The following is a 23,331-nucleotide window of genomic DNA, read 5'->3' as shown; positions in this document are numbered from 1 at the left end:
GGACAAGGTCAATGTTTCAGCTGGGCAACGACAAAGAGACTTTTGCAGCAGCAGCTACTGTAGGGAAGGTAACAATGTCCCGTGTTCTGTTCAGGGAATGGAAAAAAAATTACCACCTTAGCCTCCCAAGCACTGCTTTTGCCTCCCAAAACTCTTCCGAAGTTTTCACTCAGAAGAGAAAGCATCTTGTTTTCAGCTACAGCAAATTATCTATTAGTAGCTAAAGACTTTGCGTAACGCAAGTTTTTTGTTGCAATGCACTGTGCGATTTTGTATAACTTAAAAGAACAGCACAGTACTAAAATCAGGAAATGTTTATTAAAAATAATCATATTCAGCAGAATACATTATACAGAAAGATTTAGTAGCATGGCTTTGAAACAATCTTCAGTGTGAGGAACACAATTCCACCCCAGTGAAATCAAACAGAATTTTATCCACTTCAGAGGAACTAGGATTTTACCCTAAATATTTTTAGCAATTAATATTTTAAAAATATGCAAACATATAACAACATGCATCCAAATACATGATATGTATTTAGCCCAGTATTATCAAGAAAAGAACACTGCCAGCATAACAGCGCTGGCACATTTTCACTGCTAAAATGCTGGTTTTGCTCACAAGAGATTTTACAGCCCCTACGGGTCGTCTGAAATGCACTCGGCAGCCATGAAACAGTGCCAAAGCGGAGCAGCTTAGTGAATTCAAGCCAAAATTAAGAGAAGGCTGTCCCAGGGAATGTCCTCCTTTTAGTGTCTATGCCCTGCAGCGCTGTCTTAGCAGGACTCTATTCTGGACAGACACTTGAAATGCCTGTAGGCAGCCTTGTTCATTCTCCAGTAACCTGATTATGATTTAAAAAGTAGAACCTGTATTTTATTTTACACTGTCCTTTCATGAACATACACAACTGTGTTCTTGAAACTCACCTGCTCTTACTCATGAATAAGCCATGACTGAATACCTTCAGATTAAACTAAGCCTCCATGGACACCAAGATACAAAAATCTAAGTCCTTTCCTCACAACATGCCAGCAAATAACTTCTAGATCATCTCACTCTCTCGGCTTTGAAATGCAAACTTAACTCCTGTGACAAAAGGGTCCGCTGTTATGCAAGAACCAGCTTGCCCGAAAGTGTTGAACTGAATACACCAACAAGTCGATTAAAGTTACCACGAAACATGTCAGAAAGCAAAAAAGGAACATGCAGGCAAATTCATCCCAGGCAGAACTTCGCTGCTTCGTGGTGTTTTATTTCCTCCTGTTTCTTTAGATGAGAAAAAGTAAGATTTTTAGGTTACCCTACTCCGTGCAGATTGTATTAAGCCTCCTCCATGGTCACTGCATGTCTTGGGAAATTTAATATTTATATCTATTTTAAAAGTAGAGAAAAAAAAATACATCTTCTTTCTGCTTCTCTGCTAAAATGCCACCTAGCAAGTCGTTCTCAAGTAAGATGCGTTCTTCTACGCTTGTGTTTTAATAATTAATATGGAAAAGAAAAAGTAAACAGTGTGATACACACACATTTACAATTACAGACACATTCCATGGGAAAATTTAGCTCAAGCTAGAAGCTGGAAAGAGCCATCAAAAGCCAGTTATTACATAATCCTTATTACTGCTCCATGGGCGAGCAGCAATTTCAAAGGAGTATTTATGAAAAGCAGATAAAGCCAGGTTGCAGCATCAGATGAATCAGATAAGACACAGCCAGTAATAAAATTGACTTAATTTTCTTCCTCCCCCCAATAATATGCTAAATCAAAAAGCCATGAAATGCAATCTTCTTCAGCTGAACTCTTTTAGAAACAGACTGAGAAAGTGCTATTTGCTAGATTTTGCTTCCCTTGAAATTACAGTAAATGTCAGGTTACACAGAAAATTCAGCTCAAGTGTGTACAGGTCTCTGCTGCTGTAAGGTAAAAGCTTTCACCTCTGAAGGCAGTCCTACCTCATGGAAAAGCCGAAATGTGCTATATTAGCAGCTTCTTCCCCAAACGCTTTCAGAAAAATGTCTTCCTACTCACAGCAGGCAGTAGATACTGCCCACTATTTCACAGGAAAAACTGTTCATGGGATTCAGTTCTGCAAACACTTAATAATACAGTGTTGCTTAAACTGCTAAACTGAAGAGCTGAAATGCTTTTTGAAAGCCCCTAAGATAAAATGCATCGGGTTAATAAAATACTATGATTCTTTTACCTAATACCTTTGGCGGGTTCGTTCCAAACTCTGTGGGTTAACTATAATAAAACCTTTGGAAACGGGAGTCTAGTAAAAGTCAATGCCAATAACATACTCCGATGAAGACGGACACGGGTCAGCAGCACATGCCAACTGCTTGTCACAAATGTTCTCTCCAAATGGCAATGCGAGAAGATGCTAAGCCTGTCCTGGAGGCATAGATCCTCCATTTTTATAAGCAACAAGAACTCACTCAGGTATTGCCAGAAATTACAACTGAATAGCCTTATAGTCATGCAAAAGCAAGAGATCATGCCACCACATCACCCGTCCATCCTAACTGATCGTTAACCTGTACTTGCAGGCCTGATGTGCCCATGAGTCCCACTTACAGGTTGTGCTCAGCGCTGCATGGAGACAAAATAAAAATACCATCGTTGCCCAGAAATGCAAGTGTAAGTTCATAGAATTATAGAATGGTTTGGGTTGGAAGGGACCTTTAGAAGTCATCTAGTCCAGCCCCCCTGCAATGAGCAGGGACATCTTCAACTAGATCAGGTTGCTCAGAGCCTCGTCCAACCTGACCTTGAATGTTTCCAGGGATGGGGCATCTATCACCTCTCTGGGCAACCCGTGCCAGCGTTTCACCGCCATCATGGTAAAAAATTTCTTCCTTAAATCTAGTCTGAAGTTGTGACAATCCGTTTGCATACAAGCAGACAGAACACAGGAGAACAGCAGGACACCATCAGGCATCCTGCTCATCATGTGCAGAAGCAGCCTCAGCCTCAGCACAAAGGGTGGATTTCAGTTTCTCTGGTATTTATGGTTCTTTATTATTGACTAATTCAATCAGTGCAACTAAAGCTATTACACACACATAATAGTGGCATACAAAATGTAATAAGGTATGAGAAACTGAATTGTATCAGTATCTCAAAATAACACGGTTTAACAATAAGAACAAATTAAATGTAGCAGACTACCGCAAGCATGCTTATCTATGGTTTGTGAAACAAATTTCCCATAAGGTTTAACCTTCTTATACCACACATACAGGCAGAGGAATCAAGAATTCATAAAAGAACAACATCTCTCATCTCTCCCACAGTTAAATCTGGAGCAGAGCCTGATATAATATACTTTTCTGCAAGAACACAGAGAAAAAACATATTGGGTATCTGTCACTCCCAAGATGTTTATACGGTGCCTATCGTTTCCATTTCAATACATGTAAAACCCTGGCAACAACGCAATACACATAAATGGACATCTTATGTTCATCTTGTTCATATAGCTCCTGTCTTAGGACTAATGCAGTTTCTTGATGTCTTAGAGAAACAACATTCATTCAGCCCAAATTTGCTCTAAACCAATAAAAATACAAACACTTCTAATAGACACCACAATGAAATAAAGCATTTCCAATGCCAAGATTTACCATGCTCTTTATAGCTACAGGAAAAAACCACACACAGTTGTCACAGCTGACCCTTTTACAAGGGTAAGACATGCCATGTGGGACTGCTCAGTTAGGATCAGGATATTGAAGAACTTACCCTTGCTGCCTTCTCTGCTAGGGTACAGTTAGTACAAACAAAATCACAGGAGCAATATTCAATCTTGCTATCAAAATCCAATAATTAAATTAAGATTATACACATCTCCATTGCCGCTTGCAACTTCACCCGTGACAACTAATTGTGACCGAATTGCACACGAGCCTTTCTTACTTTGAGGCAAGAACTCAAAGTGACCCTTACAATTCAGTTTGCTTAATTTGTTGCCTTTAATAACCTAGTTTCAGTTGCATCTGAGCTTTTGGAAGTTTACCCATTTGGTGGAAAAACAAACAGATTGCCTCCTAGCTACCTCAGAGACACTCTGTTTTTCCCAGGGAAGTTCTGCTGCGTGTGAGAACACCTGAGGTATTTCAGCTGGACACCCCTGTCTGAGTGGGGAGAGAAGGCGCAAAGGGGAAAAATAAGGGTCTCGGATCATTTACATGGAGCACAATACAAAAGATGGTCTCATGGACACTCCTCCAGAAGTTTACAGTCACGTAACAACTGTGCAGCAACAACAGCTTTTTTTTTTAAAAAAGACACATTCTGCAGTCAGTATTTTTAGCATCTCCAAGTGTGGCAATATTTTGCCCTTCTCAATAAAAGATAATCATATCATTTAATTTCTTTATGCTTTACTATATTACTTCCATTTGTCTGCTTTTCTGAAAAATGACAAGGGTTAAGACAATGCTGAGAGTGATCAGCCAGCACTATGCAAACCATCACTGGGTCAAGGTGAATGAATTTTAACCCCATTCTGGATTCATATGTATTTTTTCTGCTCCTGTATCTCTTACTATATCCAGCCCTTGTCAAGCCAAGTGAGAGTATTAATGAAAGCCCCTTAGGCTGAGGTCCAGCTTTTCAAAAGCAGCTGCAATATCTTCAGAAGCAGTTGAGGCAGAAGCATCTTCGTTGTCTCGTGTTTTCAGCAAGAGTACTACATTCTGCTTCGTTCTTGTCACCAGCTGTATCACGAACCAAATATTGACCTTTGGTAATTGTACTTCATGTGCCAGTAAGGAGAAGTATCTGCCTAACAGTTTGTCAATACTCCAAAATCCACAATAGCAGGAAATCTGCTGTCACTTGAGGTCACCTCTACCTTGCCATCAAGCGCTTTCCTTGGAACAATATCTGGTATCTCTACTATTCTCAGAAACATTTTCATTTGGCAACGTTTCCCCTAATACCCTAACAGATAACATATCAGCACCACAAAGGCATAAATATGCCAAGGCGATGTGTAAAATACCCAAAAAGCCTTTTTCTCAAATGAGAACGTGCGTTCCTCTGTATAAATAGCACTTCAAGGTAAGTGATGAGAAAATATATCATAACTAATCACTGTTTGCATCTGGATATATCACCACGAGTGATCCTTTTTTTTAACTTTAATTCTGTCTTGCTTACAAATATATGTACTAACACACTTTTTTATTTTTAAAGGAAAAATCCATAGTTTGTTCTGGTACAGTCACTTGTGTAGATTTAAAAATGCTAAATGCAACTCTTACTAATACCTCTCAGTCTTAACAAGCCATTCTGTAGAATTTATTATACTTCTTCTAGTACTTTTGGGGTTTTTACATGATTAAAACCTTAAATCTTTTCCTATCAATATCTAAATATCACAAATAACAAGTAAGTGCAAATTAGACTGTACACTCTTCCATGACAGATTGTCCTTTACCTATTATTTCTGTACTGCAAAACACAATGTAACTGATCAACGCAAGCAGTAGCCTAACATAAAATAGAATAAACCACCACAGTAAGTATGAATAAATTCCATTATTTGACTCAAATCATGACAAAAGCTTGAAGAAGCTGAAAGTCTGACTAAAGGCAGAAGGCATCATGAGAAAAGAGCTATATTTTTTGCCAATAATACACAATATTCAATGATGCATTCTTCACACAGGTGCTTCAGGAAAGGAATTAGGACGAAAATAAATACTTGGCAAAAACAAAGTCCTTGTGTAATTCATATGCTCCATTAACACAACAGTTACATATTTTAACATCAAGAGAGAAAACATTACTTTATATTTGTAACGATGCCTTTTTGAGGCACCGGACAGAGAGCTTCCTCCCCAGCATCACCACCCACGCAAGACTCCCTTTTTATACAGTCAGTCCCAATTTCTCTCTAATCTGGATTTCTTTCTCTTCTGCCCTTGATGATTAAAAGCATCCCCAAGACCCTTATCAATCTTGGTCTTGCTCCATTCACTCTACTCTTTCGGGTCCGGGCTCTCAGCCCGAGTCTCAGCTGGTCTCGTACTTTCTCACCCATCTCCAAGCTCAAACTTCACTCACCCATCTCCAGTCACGCCTGTCTATATTCCCCCCAGCCAGCTTAGCTTCCAAATGTGTGGTCTGGTTTTGCAGCCCCTGTATTTGAGTCAGACTGCAAACTGCTTTACACTGCCACGTTATTAACACAGAGATCACCAACAGCACGCAGGGCAATTGAAGTAAACAAAACAAAACAACACAACGTAACACAACAGGGGAGATGGGGCAAGGAGAGGTGGGTCAACAGAGTTTTTCAGTATGAGCAAAACAACACATGTTTTCCCTCACTCGTACACGGAAACAGCTGAATCATTTTGTTTGTCCGAATAATGCCGCCTGAGATAGCAGGCATGGAAAATTTCCTTTCAAATGATTCAAATCTGGCAAAAATATGAGCAATTGAAAATAGATGTACAGCCAACACACTGAAAGGAACAATTCTACCTGCAGTGGACCTGGAAGATTGCTGCTCCTCCTGCCGTCTACGTAACATAAGCGCATTAATAGCCCACACTGATTTGGGACAGCAGTGGTCAATAATAAGGCACGCCTGAGAGAGAAATCATTCTCAAGTACAACTCTGCCATTAAAAAGTGTCACTAAATGCCATCCCAGAATTATTCTTCTCTACATCTGAACACATATGCTTCAAAAACACTAATTATTAGCTCTAAGCCTGAAAGTGCTTTATAGCCCATATGAAAACATATGAATTATTCATATAAAGCTTCTGCTCACTAAAAGGAAAAAAATGATAAACAAGGTGCATGTTCATTTTAACTTACACAACCAAATTTCAACAGCTTGTAAACACTGCAAAATTCATATTTCTGAGTTACTGGATTAATATTTGCCAGATAGGTAAGAAATTATTTTACATCAATCTAGGAGCACATAAAATGTGTGGAAGACCAAGTAGCTATTGACATTGATAGGACATCATGGCTTTTCTGAAAGGATATTTTGGGAGGTTTTACTAATATAATAGAAACTGTAACGTCAAAAAAACCCTAAAACCACTGGAAACTTTAAAGCTAACCTATAACTGGAACAGAAGTTACAGTTCAGCATTTCATAAGCCAGTATATGAGAGCTCCAAATTGATGTACTGGATGTTGGTGGCAAACATCATGTTTTGGCAAGCTCTATCATAAGGTATGAATGGTTGTGGAGGCATCAGCAGTACTTAGAGCAGGCATGGCTGAGGGCACGTCCAAGTTCAGCAGTACGAATGAAAGCACAGACCCTCTCTGATTATAGTTAGTTCAAAAGAAAAGTAGCCGAGCACAACATATATAACAGTGTATTATTAACTAGCGCTTCCAGCTCTGTAATGCCAATGTTTTTTTTCCATCTGTTAGCACAGAATAATTGGTGTGTAAGGAACTTAGATCACCCAGTCAAGACAGGATGGATAAGTGATTAATAAACTGAACTAGCAATACAGTAATGATGTGGCACAGGTTTCATCTTATCTAATTGCTAGTCAGCCTTTAACTGAAATGCAGAGTACCCTAAAAATTCTCACGCTTAGATCGAGGACGGTGATGCAGGAATTCCCCTAATCTTCTTGGAACATACACAGGGAGGACAGAGGGAGGAGATTCACCCACACCCATACAAGTGTTAATACTTATTAGCGGGGGGGACCCTACAAAAAACATACAGAGACATGTCTGCTGACCCATATTGTGTTATTGCAGAGTGCATCCGATCAGCAGCACAACCTATTCAGGCTGACCAGTCACAGACAGACTTTTGGCCATGGGTGACATCAACTCTATCATCACTGATTACTAATTTAATGGACTCCAGTGATCAGTCAGGAAGAAACACGTTTCTTCAAAGGCAGCTAATAAAAGCTTAGGTGCTTGATTAGGAAATACAGACAAGCTTTTTCATTTTCTCAACACCTGACTGCCATTCCAACACTAAATCTGCTGGACACTGAGAAGGCAAAAAGGATCGCCAGATGCCAGGCAGAGATGTGTACACAGTGTAGGATACCTAAATTAAGGCGCATAGAGTTCAGCCCAGATTAGTTTTCCTTCCGTATGATCTGGTAAACCCATGCTTGTTTCAATAAGCTCTGTGATTTGGTAAGTGAACACATGCACATCTGGGGCTTTTTGGTGGTAAAATTACACTACATTCATTGGACACTGACGCTAGATGCAAACTCTGCTGCTCTTTTCATCAAAATAAATAAAGCTTTGGCAGGTCTTGAAAGCAACACACAAATTTCTCCATGTCCGGATACTTCTGTTTTACAGAACAGCACAGTTTTCGTATCATCAATTTTCTAAGCAGCAATTCAAAAGAATCATCCTTTTAGATTTCTGAGAAAAGAACCTAATGGAGGTTACTCAAAGGAATAGATGCTGCAGCTACAACCGTTCTCATTATGTACATGAGATGCTTCGATGTTCCTTGCTACTGATTACACGAATAAACATTTTTAGTATGCAAAAATCCTATTAACTCAAGGGGATTCTGCATAATTTTATAACAGCTCCACTTGTGGTGTCTCATCGACCAGGCACAGAATTCATTCCAATGCTGCTTTATTGCAGTGCTGCCGTCAGGGTTTTCTCTGCTCACTCCGTTTGGAAAAACTGGAACTTTTCCTACATTCCCTACACGTAAAAGTAAGACACTATAGAGTAAAAAGATGGAAAGTAATTCCCTTTTTTTAAGTATGTGGATTTAGAAAGGATAAAACAAAGGCAACCTAATTGTCAGCCCTTCTGTCTGTGCTAGGGGAAGAGCGACCAGTCAAAAGTCCAAGTGTCAGAAGTGTAACATACAATAAATCATAACAAATCAGATTTTATTCCATAGGGATGGGAGATAGTTCACTGGTCAGTAAGTGCACTTCCACAGCTATACCCTTCTCTTAAAAATATTTCTTCTGTCTCCTGTGCTCACTTGATTTTATTTAATTTTGGTTAGTCATCCTTCTCTTCTTGAAGCCCTACAACCATCAGCACTAGCTTTTACAAAGATTTTCTTTTCTTTTTCCCCTGTATTTTTCTGTTCTAAGAGGAAGAACAAGAATGTTGCAGCAGTCAGCACAGAGAGGAACACAAATGGAAACTATTCTACTTGCCATTTACCCTCCCCCAAAAGTAAGCAATGATCTGGCTGGGATTTGCAGGCAGAACTCTTAAGCTCTTGAGGTACACAACTTATGTCCAGAAAACCTTCAAAATACAGAGACAATTAAACTACTATAGAAATACTTTGCTGAGTTTTTTTAAAAAGCCTCAAACTCAAAGGTGTTATCTACATATAAACTTTGAGGAGCCAACTCAGAGACCCACATGGACCTAGTTAATACTCCAACTATTTCAAAGCATGAGAGAAAAGGCAGACTTCCTTGAATTCTATGCCAGCAGTATCCAAAGTGGGTCAAGGATGTAATGGGAAAGATACAACACACAAAGGTAAATCAGGATTTCTTTTGGCTGAAAGACTACTTGGTTTTGGGAAATAGCCCCCTCACGTTTCACAACAGGACAGTTCCTTTTAATGGCACTGTGCCATCGTTCCTCCAGAAGCTCTATTTTCTGTAACTTGAAAAAAATTATTTCTGTTCCTTTTTCTTAAAACATTACAGCTTTCATCCCTATTTCTCCCACGTCAGTTTGCATTATGGATGTTTCTCTGAAATCCGAGCTAATCAAGACTGCTTCAGAAATAAGGGCTTAAGGTTGTCAGGCATACCTGACAACCCTTTGGACAAACAATTTCCTTCCATTTGGATTTTTATTTAAGCTTTCTGAAAGTACATTAATATAAGAATCAGGCAAAAAAGTATCTAGTCAATTTTGACTAATCCAAAGAAAGACTTCATTTTCTTTCGGAGACACAGATGATGGCTTCACCTTTTATCACTGACAGTGCATTAAATCAGCCCCAACCCTGAAATTTAGCCCAGCTCTTTGACCTCACACCCAAGGAAGAGCTTCCGTCTGGCTAAGTCAATAGGGGCCAAGCAAAGCTTAGCTGCCCAGTCACTCCTTGGATCTCTCTTAGATGGACTCTGGGATCTCTCTCACCTGGGACTGGAGATGATCACAAAGCAAGACACATCCAACTGCAGGGCACCAATGACTTCATGTTTTGTCATCAACAGCTCTTATAATTCTCAAACTCATTGACAGTGCCACCAGACCAGCTAAGAGTGAGTGTGTTTTTCTCTCATTCCTGACTATTTCAGGACATCTTCACTTATTGCATTACACAAAAGCCACAATTTCCAAAATGATATTTCTCTTACTCTACAGCTGTTTTCAGCCTTGTGCAGTGTAACTTCTCCACGAAATCAAGTTCACGTGAGACTTTATTCCAAATATTTTTGGCGGCAGGTGTATTTCTCTTTTACCTGAAATGGAGACTGGCTGTTGTAATTCTTAATCTCCTTGTTGGCTCCCCGGAACAGCAGCACTCTTGCACAGCTCTCCTGAAAATGGTAGAAGAGTAAACTTGTTAATAAGGGTCCTTAGTTACTAAAGAGACACTGTGGCTATGAGATGTTTGGTATATATTTCCTTAGATAAGACGCAAACAAAATAAATAAACAATCTGAGAAATTAAGTTATTAAAATAGTACTTTAAATATAACAAGGCTCTAGGTGCTTTTGCAGTGTGCTAGAGTAGAAACAATACGCAAATGTAAAAAAATGTAGAGGAATGCAAGAGGTAAACATCTTATTACATTTTTTAAAAACTGTACTGTGGCAATTCCATACTTGACAAATCAGATTTTGCAGAAAACATGTTAGTTCAAAATGAAATTTGACTCTCATCTGGGTTTTGCCTATTTTGTAGGGAAAATAGTACTGTTCACAGTACAGCAAACAGTACCTGGGATGAATGATATCCTCCCCTACTGCTAAAAACGAAACAACGAAGTTTTACCACTTGCATGCACTTCATTTTTTTTTCAACCTATCTTCAATTTTAAACATTTAATATATGGTTTTTTATATACCTGGAATTATTTGGTGTGGCTATACACACTGCACTGACCAGTCTTACCTTCTCTTTTTTCCGTTAAAAAATACTAACAGTTACAGCACAAACCCAATACAGGCCTTCTAACAAGAGAAAAGTATAGCTTCAGACCCTCTGAACTGAGGAAATCTGCAAATGAAATCCCTTAAAACCAATTTTTTTGGACCAATACAGTGTATTGCTTAAGTGGCTCTTCTACACTGCTGTAAAATATGACTGACCATAACCTGCTAGAAATCCTCTGCGGTCCTGGCATGGCTCTCAGAATACTAGACTTTTTGATGATCCATCTATAGACTATATTTCCTACCTGACATGTTTAATGTTCATCTCAGGACCTTACGCAAACAAGTTCACATTGCAAAATGTTTTTATGTTTCCTCATCATAAATATTTCTATTAATTTTGTTGAGCTTTCCAGATTTCTGGTCATGTTGTGTTATGGAGTGCCACCTAATGAGGCATTTCAACGTGCTACCTTTCACTTTTAACAGTAAATTTGCAGTCAGAGAAAACAATCATATAATTTAGCTATTTTAATGACAGAAATGAAGCTTATTACTAGACTATTATTCTACTATTACATATATAGTAATATATAAAATATAAATAGTATAAAATAAAAATATAAATATATAGTAATATATAAAATATATATAAATTATACTATTACACATATATATATACTCTACTATTACATACTAGATTCTGAGTCACAAGTGAATGTGCAGAAATTATGATTGAAAATAATTTTCATCATTGTGTTTTCTAATTTATCACACCAGATTCTTGATCCCATTAAGTCTCCTCCATCACCATCACAGGGTTGTCTTAACTATATCTGAGGAGGAGGCTATCCTACCCTTTCCCCAAGATTCAACACTCCAAGAAGGGATCTTTTTGTTCCCACACTTCCCATTCTGCATAACAGACTGAACCAACAGAATGGATCATATCTCAAGATGGTATATTAACAATCTTCTCATAGATGGTCATTTTTAATGATATATAATTAATTGAGATAGTCTCATTTGCTTGCACTGAAATCTGCACATTAGGTGTGTTCTGTTTCCTAAATATAGGAAAACAAAGAGCAATGTGTAAAATGTCAAAATGTTTTTCTCATTTTTCTGTGTTCTGTATTAGAAATCATCCAAAAGAAGTAAATGTGCTCCAATCTAGATGAAGACCTCCAGGTTAAAAAAAAAAAAAAAGTCGTCCTTTTCAGGGTTACTTTTCCAAGAATTCCTTTTTGATTGACTCCTTAATGATTCTAGGTTTGCACACTATATTATATTCCCATAATAACAACTATTCCACCAGGTACTGCTCAGTAAAAATACTGGAAATGCTAGTAGAACCCTTTAGTGTTAAAATGCCCAATTTTGATCAAGAACTTGAGTATATAGTTAACAATATTAAGAAATATACTGTATTTATTGCCTGATTATTCATTTAGTTATCCGAATGAATAATTCAACACTTCAAAATCAAAAGAATTACACATTTAAAAACTACCTACATGATTTACAAATTTAACCAAGCTGTCTGCAGTGCAACAAAAAACATGCAAAGTGTTTTATTTATTAAATGGTTTTAATGAGAAAAGTTTTGCCAAAAGTGGTCAGAGTTGTTCACAATAAAAATTTTCAATAAAACTCTTTTTGGATGAAGTGTTGTGTTTGTTTGTTTATTTACTTAATCATTTAAAACAAACAGAAGCATTCTTAGCTTCATCCTCTCTCCCTTTTGTCTCCTCCTCGTCCTTCTAGTGTTAAGGGGAACAAACGAGAAAGAACAAGCAAAAAAAGTCACCACCAGCAATGATTTTGATTACTTAATCCAATGGAAATTCCACATTTTAGAGCTCTCTGTTGTTAAGGTGCTGCCTATGAATGCCATAACTCATGTTTGCACATATTTTAGCTCTGACAACCTAGTAGCTTCTGATATTGAGAGCTAGTATTGTTCATCCATTATATCATACATAAACTGAATATGCAGTAGCTTTTTTAGACTTCATAAGATTAAAAAGAATCTCACAGAGAAGTGTGGGCTTGTCAGCAGATTAGATTGAATTTGTTGTCTGAGCGCTAATTACCTGATTTAATACTACACTGTTTTCAGGTAGAATCCAATCCACTGACTGAAAGAAGGCACACTTCATCCCAGCATTGTTATTTGCAAAATACAGAGGCATAAGATCTGTCTAGATTTCACTGAGTTACTGGATGGCCACAAAATAACTTTAAAAAAACAATAATTTATTCAGATCAGCACGTAGCTGACACTGAGGAAAACAGAACTACCAACTTCAGAAAGTATTCCAAGAAAATCCCCCAGGGAAGACTGAAAGGGAAAATCAAATGGGTAATTACTCCATCTACAGGAATCAGGAGGTAAAAAGGATACTGCTGTCCTTCCCACCCTCTCCATCCAGAAAAGGCCAACGCTGCTCCTTCCACATTAGCTAATAACAACTTTCAATAAAAGGGTCACTGAAAATCATCCGCATAGGTTATGGTTCACAGCACCCTGAGAAAAACTTTTTATTTTCACATACACCTCATTAAGAAAAACAGAAGCATGACAGTGTAGTCAGAAGATGTTAAACTTCCATTCACAAAGCCAGGCTTAATGATTATGAAAATATTTGCAAATTTGTAGATGCAATTTCATTTAGAGTCTCTAAGTCTTCTACAGAATAATTTTTTCCACTGATGTCAGGAGGAAAACACATCTCTACATGAAAAATACTGTCATTCTACAGGATTCTTCTAATTTCAGCACCATACTGCATAACCTTTGCTAAAAGTATATGATCCTGTAAATGACTATAGCCATGAAAGCACTGCAATAAAATGGTTACAAAAAAACAGAGATGAGTTCACATTTTTAAGTTTATATATGCGTTATGGTCCAGGCTTCAAAATTCTCACTCAGGAAAAGTGAAGTAAATGAGGTTAAAGTGAATATTTTAAACCATTTTCTCAACAGAAGTGTTTATAGTTACACCTGTTAAGCTCTTGATGTGAAGCCTAAATGCAAAATTTTTGTTGAGATGAAGGTTAACTTCATTTCTCTGCAAAATTTTCTAGGAATTTTAACAAGTGCCAACTTGCAAAAGCTTTGTGTGCCTGCAGTCACAGAAGCCATCCAAGCTCAGCACAGAAACTATTGCTAACCTTAAACTAGTTGATGTAGGTACTTGACAGCCTGTTGAAGACACTTGCTAGACAGCGAGCAAGAAGCAGTCCATAGAGGTACTGCTCCCACTCATGTGCTCCGTACTTCAAATAATCAGCATTAACAGGGAAGATTTGTATGGCTAAACTCTTTATGAATTTATATCAATTATGACAGGCATAATGAGTCAACAGTCTTTAAAAATGTCAAATTATTCCCAAAATTCTATTTTTAAGAAGTTGAGGGTATTTTTGATCTAATTGAGAAATCTGTCTTGACAAGACTTTTGAAAAAAACTAAGATGGTAATTAATTAAGAAGCAGATGCTTAAACAGATGTTTCACTAGTTACAGTCACATCTCATGATTCCTGTTTTCCTAATTGAATGTAACGTTATACGTGCTGTGTTGTATCATAGTTGTAAAACTCACTCCCTCCCCATCCCATCCATGCAAAGAGAGTACAAAATGTTATCAAATCAAATGGTTCTATTATTTGTAAATTATTATAGAAGTTGTAAACAGAAGAGAATCCAGGATCTTCTGTATAATCTACAGACACATTTCCAACTATTTTCCAAGTATTTCTTATTTCATTCTAATTTAGATTTAAATTCTAGCAAAACAGCAATAAATTCTGAGTAGGAAATATGTTTAGATACGATATAAAAAAAATATAAGCTGGTACAACACGGTGTTGTTTTATTTTCTAATTAATATGTATACTCTTGCTACCTACAATGAACAGCCCTATTTATAATCAGTGAATAAGATACTAATAATATAGTTTTTAATTAGGTTCTTTCTAGTTTCTAAGACCACTGTTTAAAGCCTGTAAAACTTCATTGCATATTAAATAAAACAAATGAAAAATAATGAGCTACATTCTTCTGCAGTGTAACTTGCCTTTATAGATCAATAATAATGGGAAATTTATCCCAAAATGCATTTATTAAAAGAGAGGAAACTGCATCTCAGGAAAACCTAACACCAAACCAGTAAACTTCAACAGAAAACTCAACAAGCCTCTGTTTCTGTGGATGGGCACGAAAGATTTAGCATTTGTACCTCAATTATGCCTTTTTTTCCTGGCTACATGTCACTGCCTTACAGCACTGGTTTCCAGTCTCCATGGGACTGGACTCCCCGGACCCACCTTCTCCTGAAGCAAGACATCCCTCCCCGCTTAGCCATGCAGAGGGGACCCCAGGCACCCCTCAGCTCCCACCGGGGACCTTTATGTCACTGAAGGAGGACGGCAGGACTCTGCAGGACTGGGTCTGCTGGCAGAGGAGGCGTGTGTCAGCTCACCTGGTTGTACAGGGCACAGATGTGCAGCGCTGTGTTTCCCGAGGCGTTCTGAGCACACATATCCGCGCCGTAGAAGAGAAGGTGCTCCAGATGTTGGACATGTCCGTATCGGCAAGCCTGTAAGGAGATACATTCATATTTTGGTTAGTATACAACCTAGGCAAGCACTCCAGGTAAAGATTTTTAGCAGAGATGATGCTATTTTACTGAGGGTCTAATTTTTAGGACCACCCCTGGACTGAATGGGAGGACTAACACCCAGATGTGCACACCTGTCCGTAAATGCCAATGTGTGCACTTCAGTGCAAAGCAAGTTTGTGCATAAGTTTAAACATGGCTTATTTAAGGAATGGCAGTTTAAGGGATCGAGAAAATACAAAGTTTGGCACTTTTTATCCACTAATATTCATAACCATCACATGTGACAAGCAGGCTGACAAGAAGTTTTGTTCTGCCAACCTTCGGGCAGTTGCCCACTAGATGGCACTGAAGATGATCAGATTTCTAAACTTGCTTTTCAGCTGTGAAAAGTTTGGGGATATCTGGCCAAAATTCAAGTGAAAATCTTCTTGATTCTGTGGTGTCAGGTAGATGCACAGTATACACATGGCACTGATCCAAAGAGGGAAAAATCTTCAAGAGTTACTTTATCAGTCACACAAAGTGTTAAGACTCTGAATATTTGGAAATAAACCTCCATGAACAAGACTCCACTGAAATTAGAAACTTTCCTGATCAGCACATAAGTTTGAGAAAGATCACAGTATTTCCATCCATCAGCCTCATTTACTTGGCTACCTTCTCTACAGCACACCGACCGAGCACCTCCCAATCTGTAATGTTTTTAACTTCGTATCATCTCAGATCAGTATCACTCCTACATAATAACATGGAATTTAAGCTGAGATACACAGGTATACAAAGCCATTCACTCTGTCTTAGGTACCTTATTACTACTGACTTCAGGGGGAGTTAGAAACCTACACATCTTGCAATATACACAAAAATTCAGTGCACTGCTCAATGCACAAATTAAATCTGTGACACATCCCAAATCCCAGTCTAATATCCTCACCATTACATCCTCCATTTTCAATTTTCAACACACAGAAAGGGAAAAAAACAGTGTTTATTAAATAGTTTATTCATTTACAAATTATTTGCCAAAATAGTGGAGACATTATGCTAGCTGCTATTAGAACAGGAACATTTCAATGCTAGGCAACAGAACACAAGTCTCCAACAACAAACAAAGGGAGAAAGTACCAAACATTAACTGTGTTTCTGACTGTGCGGGAGATTAGAGCAAATGCACAATTAGCTATAAATTACTCATTCTGCCTAGTCTCTAAAAGTCACTCAACAGCTAGGTATGAATGTGCAGGTGTAATTATTAAAATAACTCCTAAAAGACAAGAACTAATCCCAACTTTCTATCCTTACTATGATAAACTGGACTAAAACCAGGCCCTTTCTCCGCTTTGCTTCCTTTGCTAGAGCACAATCTGCCTCCTCTTTGCCAATCTGACAATAACTTACTCAGCTTATGGAGAGACACTGGAAGACAACCAGCGCAGGGGAGATGCATTTCCCCTCGTTACAGGGGTCTGCGTGGTAGGTGAGCTGTCCAAACCATTCATCGGGGCTCCCCAGTATGGTCAACGGAGAGAGACAGGGATCTCCAGAGGATATCCTTTTTATTACTGTCCTAGCACAGCATGAACCACCACCAGACGCCTTACCTTTGCCCCTTTACCCAGAGGTTTAACTTCTACAGTTTAAGATTGTGTTAGCAAAATGAAAAATATACTTGCTACCAATTATTTCCTTGCCATGCAAAGTAACTTTGCTACCTTCACACAGATGACAACATATGGGATTGTATCATATCACCATCTTTCTTAATTCACTGAGGAATGCTTGTATTATTGATTACTGAAAACAGATTGCCCATAATCCAGATATAAACACTGATTTATTTAGGATTACATCTGATACAATGGGTTTGGAAAGCTCTGTTTCATTATGAGAAATAATAACCATATGTGTATAAGGCTGGTTTTCAAAATAGGGAATTTTTCTCTGTTTTTTCAGGGAGTCCAGATGGGGTAATACTTTGATCTAGATAATCCATTTCCTTCACATCCTCAGAAACTATGGTAGTAAATTAATCCCTTTTTTTCCCTACTAGAGATGGATCCAAACAATCTCACCCTCAACACACTTACACAGTGAAAAAGCTCAGATCCCTGCCCAAATCTGGGTACCAAAGCTATCTCCCATTTCTTTCAAAGCAAAGAAGAAAAGAAGTTGTGTACTAAAAAGCTTAGCGCAGAGAAAAGAAAGTGAGCCTAGATAACCTAAGCAGGCCTGTAAGGTTGATTACTCGTATCTTTATTTATCTGATCATACTATATCAGTTCCATTTTTTATGATTGCTCAAACTCATCCATACAGAGAAAAGGCAAAAAATAGCTGCAACGACATTAGGACTGCTAGAATCTTTAAACTTTGTAGATTACCGAGTTTATCACTATGCAAAGAGAAATTAGTACAGCATTCTTACACAACTGCTGCATAACATTCAGACATTTCCGGAGAAGACAAGATAAAACAGTTCAAAGAAAACATTTTTTCAGAAAATGCCTTACCAAACATTATAGGTGTTTTTAAGAGATACAATTTAGGTCTTTGGTGAGGAAGGAGGTGTGCCTTCCCCAATAGCTATGGTGAAGCTGACCAAGATGTGCCAGTACCTGATGAATTCTGGTGCCGTAGCTGACTCAAGGTATCATGAGTGCTATGAACCTCAAAAGATTAATTTTTAAAAATAATTTTTCTTTACAAAGCATGCTACCACCTTTATACACACACTTAATATGTAAGAGAGGAAAGGAAAACCCATGTACAAACAGCAAAAGAAAAATCACCAGAATCCAGTTTCCACACATGCAGGGAATGAAAACTGACTCAAACAGTGAGTTTGTAAGAGTTTAGCATCCTTCAGTGCAATAGTGAAGGACACTAGCAGCAGGATCCTGAATCTAAATCTTCCAGTAAAGTTCACCAGATAGAAAGTAGAAAGTACCTCTGACAAACGCGCAAGAAGGATTACCAAGGATACTAATATTGGCATCTAACAAAAAGATCGAGTTACACTTTTTTACTGAAGTGCCACTAATAGGATGCTAATTTTTCAAGAGTCCATTATGTAAATATGACTAGTGCAATTTCTGCAGCAAAATCCACAGTAACAATAGGACTTCAAAGTTGCAGAACTCCACTGGAACAGTTTCCACTTCTAATTCACCACAGCAGGATGCAAAGTAATAAGCATATAGGAAAAGGAAGTAATTCCATACTTGTACATGCATGGACTAAACATATCCAAAGAGCCTTTTGATCATAGAACATACATGGCACATTCCCTCATGCAACTTCAACTCCAAACAAAAAGTAACCTGTCCTACCTGATGAATTTCTTGCCACCCATTTTCATCTTTGCAACTGACTGTAGCGTGTTCGTGAAGTAACAGTTCACAGCAGTACGGATCCCCTCCCACAATAGCAGTGTGGTACAGTGCTGTCAGGCCACAGCTGTCTTTGTAGTTAGGAGATGCTCCAAGCTCTAAAAGGGTCTGAAAGCAATCACAAACTGTGAAAAATATATTTTGGAGGGAATTCTAACTCTAAAGGGACTTTCCTACCTGAAGAAGTATTTACAAGGTTGATATTTGCCATAACATACATTTTTTGCTTACTTCTTTATAAGCTGATAGAATGGGCCACAGCACAGAGTAAGTTAAGCAAGGAATGACCTTGGAAGAATTAGGATCTAAAGGAATCTATGAGGACAGCAAGGAAAGGATGAGTGGCAACATCCAATTTCCATCCTCTCATTAAGCTCAAATATCTCAGTTCTGAAAATGCCGCATCGCCTTTGCAACATATTCACCTCTTCAGTTACAAGATGCTTTATCAAAAATGTCATGCAATTTGAATATCTGTCCAAAGGAAATAAGCAAAAGCCATAAACATAAGACTTAATCTAGAATATCAAGGTGATTTAAGAATACCTGTTAAAATACAAAAGAAAACAGAAGAGACTGTGTTAAGATATAATGTGTAATCCATGCCACTGGCATTTGCTTTCAAAGAGATAAGCAACAATAACTCTATTCCTATTTCCTGAGACAGATCTTTCCCAATCTATCAATGAATAAGGTTAAATTTCACCACTTTTTCTTCCTACCAAAAAATATTAGAAATAAAAAGGCCCTTTATTGAAAGCAAATACAAAGCCACAAGAAAGCACTAGAACAAGCACATATTGAAGATCCATTGAGGACAATACAGTAACTAACTGAAAGCATTCTCCTTTATATATTTTTTTCTATAAAATCATGTATAATTTGCTACTGAAAGCATTTACCTTGAGGGTTACTTGGTTCTTGGCTCTGGCTGCTTTGTGCAGAGCCGTCATTCCATCTTTGGCTCTGAAGTCTAAATGTGCTCCTCCATTTTTCAGAGCTTTTATCACTTCTACTGTATTGTCAAGCTGAACTGCCAAAGTTAGGGGTGTTTCTAAAGAAGAGAATAGCATGTCCTTGAAAAAAGATGAGCAAATTTATAAAATAAAGAACATTTGCTTTAAAAATTTTAAGTTAAAAATGCTGCTCAAAGAAAATCATAAATTATCAATTTTCTCCTTTGGACAGCAAAACCATACAGGTTCCATTAGCCTAGAGTTATGAAGGCAACAGAAACAATGTGTGGGATTCAGCCTGCTAATCAATTTAGGTTGAACAAACCCAAGGTACTACTTTATGGTGCTAGTTTTATTGTTCTGACCTCCGCTTTCAAGGTCGTGATAGTTTGGGTCCAGTCCTCGGTCCAACATCTTTGTGATTTTTTCCACTGAGAGATGGTGGACATGATCCATAAATTTTCTCAAATTAGCCTGAAACAAAGAGTGACAAATGAATCATCCCCTCATTTTAAAAAGAAAACTTTGACTAAAAGTTAAATATTCTGTCAATTTATGTCAAAATCCACTGACATCATTGAACAGTAGCTGAGAGAATTCCTGGAGAATCTGACTTTATACTGAGAACACAAACCCTACAGTTTATAATGTTCAAAAGTCAAGCACAGTAAGAAGATTCTGGTTTTTTTAGTTTTAAGAAAAAAATGTGAAAGATTAATTCAGTAAGAAATTAGGATGGTGTACAGTGATCATTAATATTATTATTATTCTGACCTGCAAATGAGTCTAAAGACATTTTTGCAGCATGCTGAAAGCATGTTGTATTTACAAAGTAAGGTTCATTTAAAATTGCTCGTATACACATGGAAGAGTCAAACATGGGAATTTTCCTACGAGATAAATTCCCAGATAACAAAATTCACACATCTGTGTTGTCGCTGGAAACACATACTGTTTGTTGTTCAGCAATTGGTCCAGGTGGTAACAAACTCCTACTTATTTCCAGTTTCTCAGACACATTACTTTGCTAAGTAGGCAATTCCTAACTTGTCCAGTACATTGGGCATACCTTCGTATGAAGCTTGGCCAGCTGTTTTTCATCAAGGTTGAACTGTTTGTACACTCTTTTCTTGTACCGAAACTGAGGGAGGAAAAAAAAAATAAATTTTAAATGTCCTATTTTGCTTAAAAACTCATAATATAATTTTCTGACCTTATCAGAAAGTATCATCCATGTTGATATAGATTTAGGCAAAATTAATAAAAAGGCTTAGTATTTCATTTTGAATATTCACCAATAATCAGCACTCTGCTTAACATAGTGGCATCACAGTTTTACAGTTAATGTAAGCAAAATTCATATCTTGTATAAATATACTGAAATCAGTGGAGGTGTATGGGAAATTAGATCGGCCTCTAGAATCTACATAAATAAGCAAGAATTACAGTGAAAAGAGCTTTTCCCTAAGGAGATCTGTGTACTTTCATTTACAGTCTCAGGCAGAAAGAAGAACTGAGAAAGCACGTTAAATAAAAAATAGATATTTCAATATATGAGCTTCGCATTTCTGAAATTTAAAAAAAAAAATATTCCTGAAAAATCCCTTAATCAACACAGGCAGGACTTATACATTGGAATAATCACCTGATGTTTAACAGGACTCTCTTTCTGGCTGAAACCTACTCACATTTTACCCTGAATAGTTTGCTACCTTATGGCTACAGTAGCAAGATCTATAGCAAAAATCATGGCGTTTATATAGTTAGAATTTACTATTATCTAATCACACCATGCAGCATTCAAAGAACGCAGCATGTCTGTTGGACAAGGAGACTGTACTGAATGAGGCTTTAATACCAGCTTTTCACAAGACCGCTTTTAACCCCTGAATTGCAATCTTTTAGCTGCAGTGAGAAGAATTTTGCAAACAATAAACACTCATGAAACAGAATATGACAGGAAAAAAATAAAGTGGTTATTTAATCTATGGTTATTTAATCTGCTTATGGCTATAATATGAACATCAGTGAGCGAATCTCTGAAATAAACTGCTAGAAAAGCTAGGACTTGAAACCTTCTCTGGACCCTCGTTCTTTTTTCTTGGATTTGTGTTGTAGTGGAGTAAGTCTATGAACTACAGATTATTCGTGGTTGATGTACCACTATACAAGCAATACCAAAATTAATTAAATACTAGTTTCATGCCCCAGTTTCCTGCTATACTGTGTTTCTGTGTGATCTGGCTCTGCCCCGTGTTTGCCCAGTGCCATAATAGTTCTACCCAATTTAACCCCCCCCTGCACACCCCCTGCATGAGTAACGGAGAGGGGGGAAATTCCAGTGTCTATGTGTCTGCTTCATACATATACACCCTCTCTTCCCTTACTGCTCTCCCAGGAGACAGCCAGAGGAAACTTGTGCACTCTGAAGGAGGGCACAGAGGGAATTAAATGGGGCAAAAAAGAAAAAGACTTCACTGAGACAGAAAGACCCTCTCTTTAGGAGAAAGCAAAGGCTGGTTATTCAGCAACTGCTACCCTGCTATTGCAAACCTAATCAGAGACCCAAAAGCTTAATCTAGAACCTTGCATTTCTTTACTAAATCACAGAATAAGATACATTTCCCATGTCCTCAGCAGAGGAAAACTCCAAAATCAAATCTCCCAGAGGGGCTGGTTCTTTGCAGGCTTTTGGGGATAACACATGGAACAGCTCCACTGAGAAACTGAATGCCAGCGCTTCTGTGAGCAAGGGTTCAAGTCCAGACTTGCTGATCACTATTTCCCAAATGCAATTCAGGTGCATGTCAAAATCTCAAATACAGCTTACTGTATAGTTTGCATCAGAATACAAATGTTTCAGATATTAGATCTAAAAATACCTCAAGTGAAGGAACTCCTTTATTCACCGGCTGTGGGTATTCCCTAAGAAGTCGTTCCTCATCCAAAAACTTCCCATCTCTACCATTGCTTGCGGGCTGGAACAGTCCATAATTCAGGACATCTTTCAAACTCTGATTCAAAGTACACAAAATTCGTTGCTTTGCAACCCACACTGAAGCTTCTGGGTTAAATCTAATGCATTTCTGCAAAGAGAAATTATTTTAAAATCTAATTAATGAAAAGACATTTAAATAGTATCTTACATTCTAAAATTTACAAATGTCGAATATATACAAACATACACAACAAACCTACAAGTTCCATGACAAAACATACATCAACAGAATTATATTTCAGATGTACACTCCTCTGTAGTAACTAATGCA

General features: G+C 37.7%; 1 protein-coding gene across 1 annotated transcript in view; it reads right to left on the bottom strand.

The window, feature by feature from the left end:
- SHANK2 (SH3 and multiple ankyrin repeat domains 2) overlaps positions 1-23,331 on the bottom strand; it is a 309,027-nt gene that overhangs the window by 278,818 nt on the left and 6,878 nt on the right. The window contains exons 2-8 of the mRNA XM_068399004.1: positions 22,945-23,148; positions 21,132-21,203; positions 20,428-20,536; positions 20,009-20,160; positions 19,047-19,214; positions 15,577-15,693; positions 10,449-10,526 (exon numbers count right to left, since the gene is read on the bottom strand). Coding sequence (XP_068255105.1) covers positions 10,449-10,526; positions 15,577-15,693; positions 19,047-19,214; positions 20,009-20,160; positions 20,428-20,536; positions 21,132-21,203; positions 22,945-23,148 — 900 coding nt within the window. The remainder of the gene's footprint in view (positions 1-10,448; positions 10,527-15,576; positions 15,694-19,046; positions 19,215-20,008; positions 20,161-20,427; positions 20,537-21,131; positions 21,204-22,944; positions 23,149-23,331) is intronic.

Source organism: Nyctibius grandis, chromosome 4, assembly GCF_013368605.1.
Source record: "Nyctibius grandis isolate bNycGra1 chromosome 4, bNycGra1.pri, whole genome shotgun sequence".
Taxonomy (NCBI): domain Eukaryota; kingdom Metazoa; phylum Chordata; class Aves; order Nyctibiiformes; family Nyctibiidae; genus Nyctibius; species Nyctibius grandis.
Note: the sequence above shows the minus strand (reverse complement) of the source record. Positions and strands in the feature narration are given on the sequence as shown.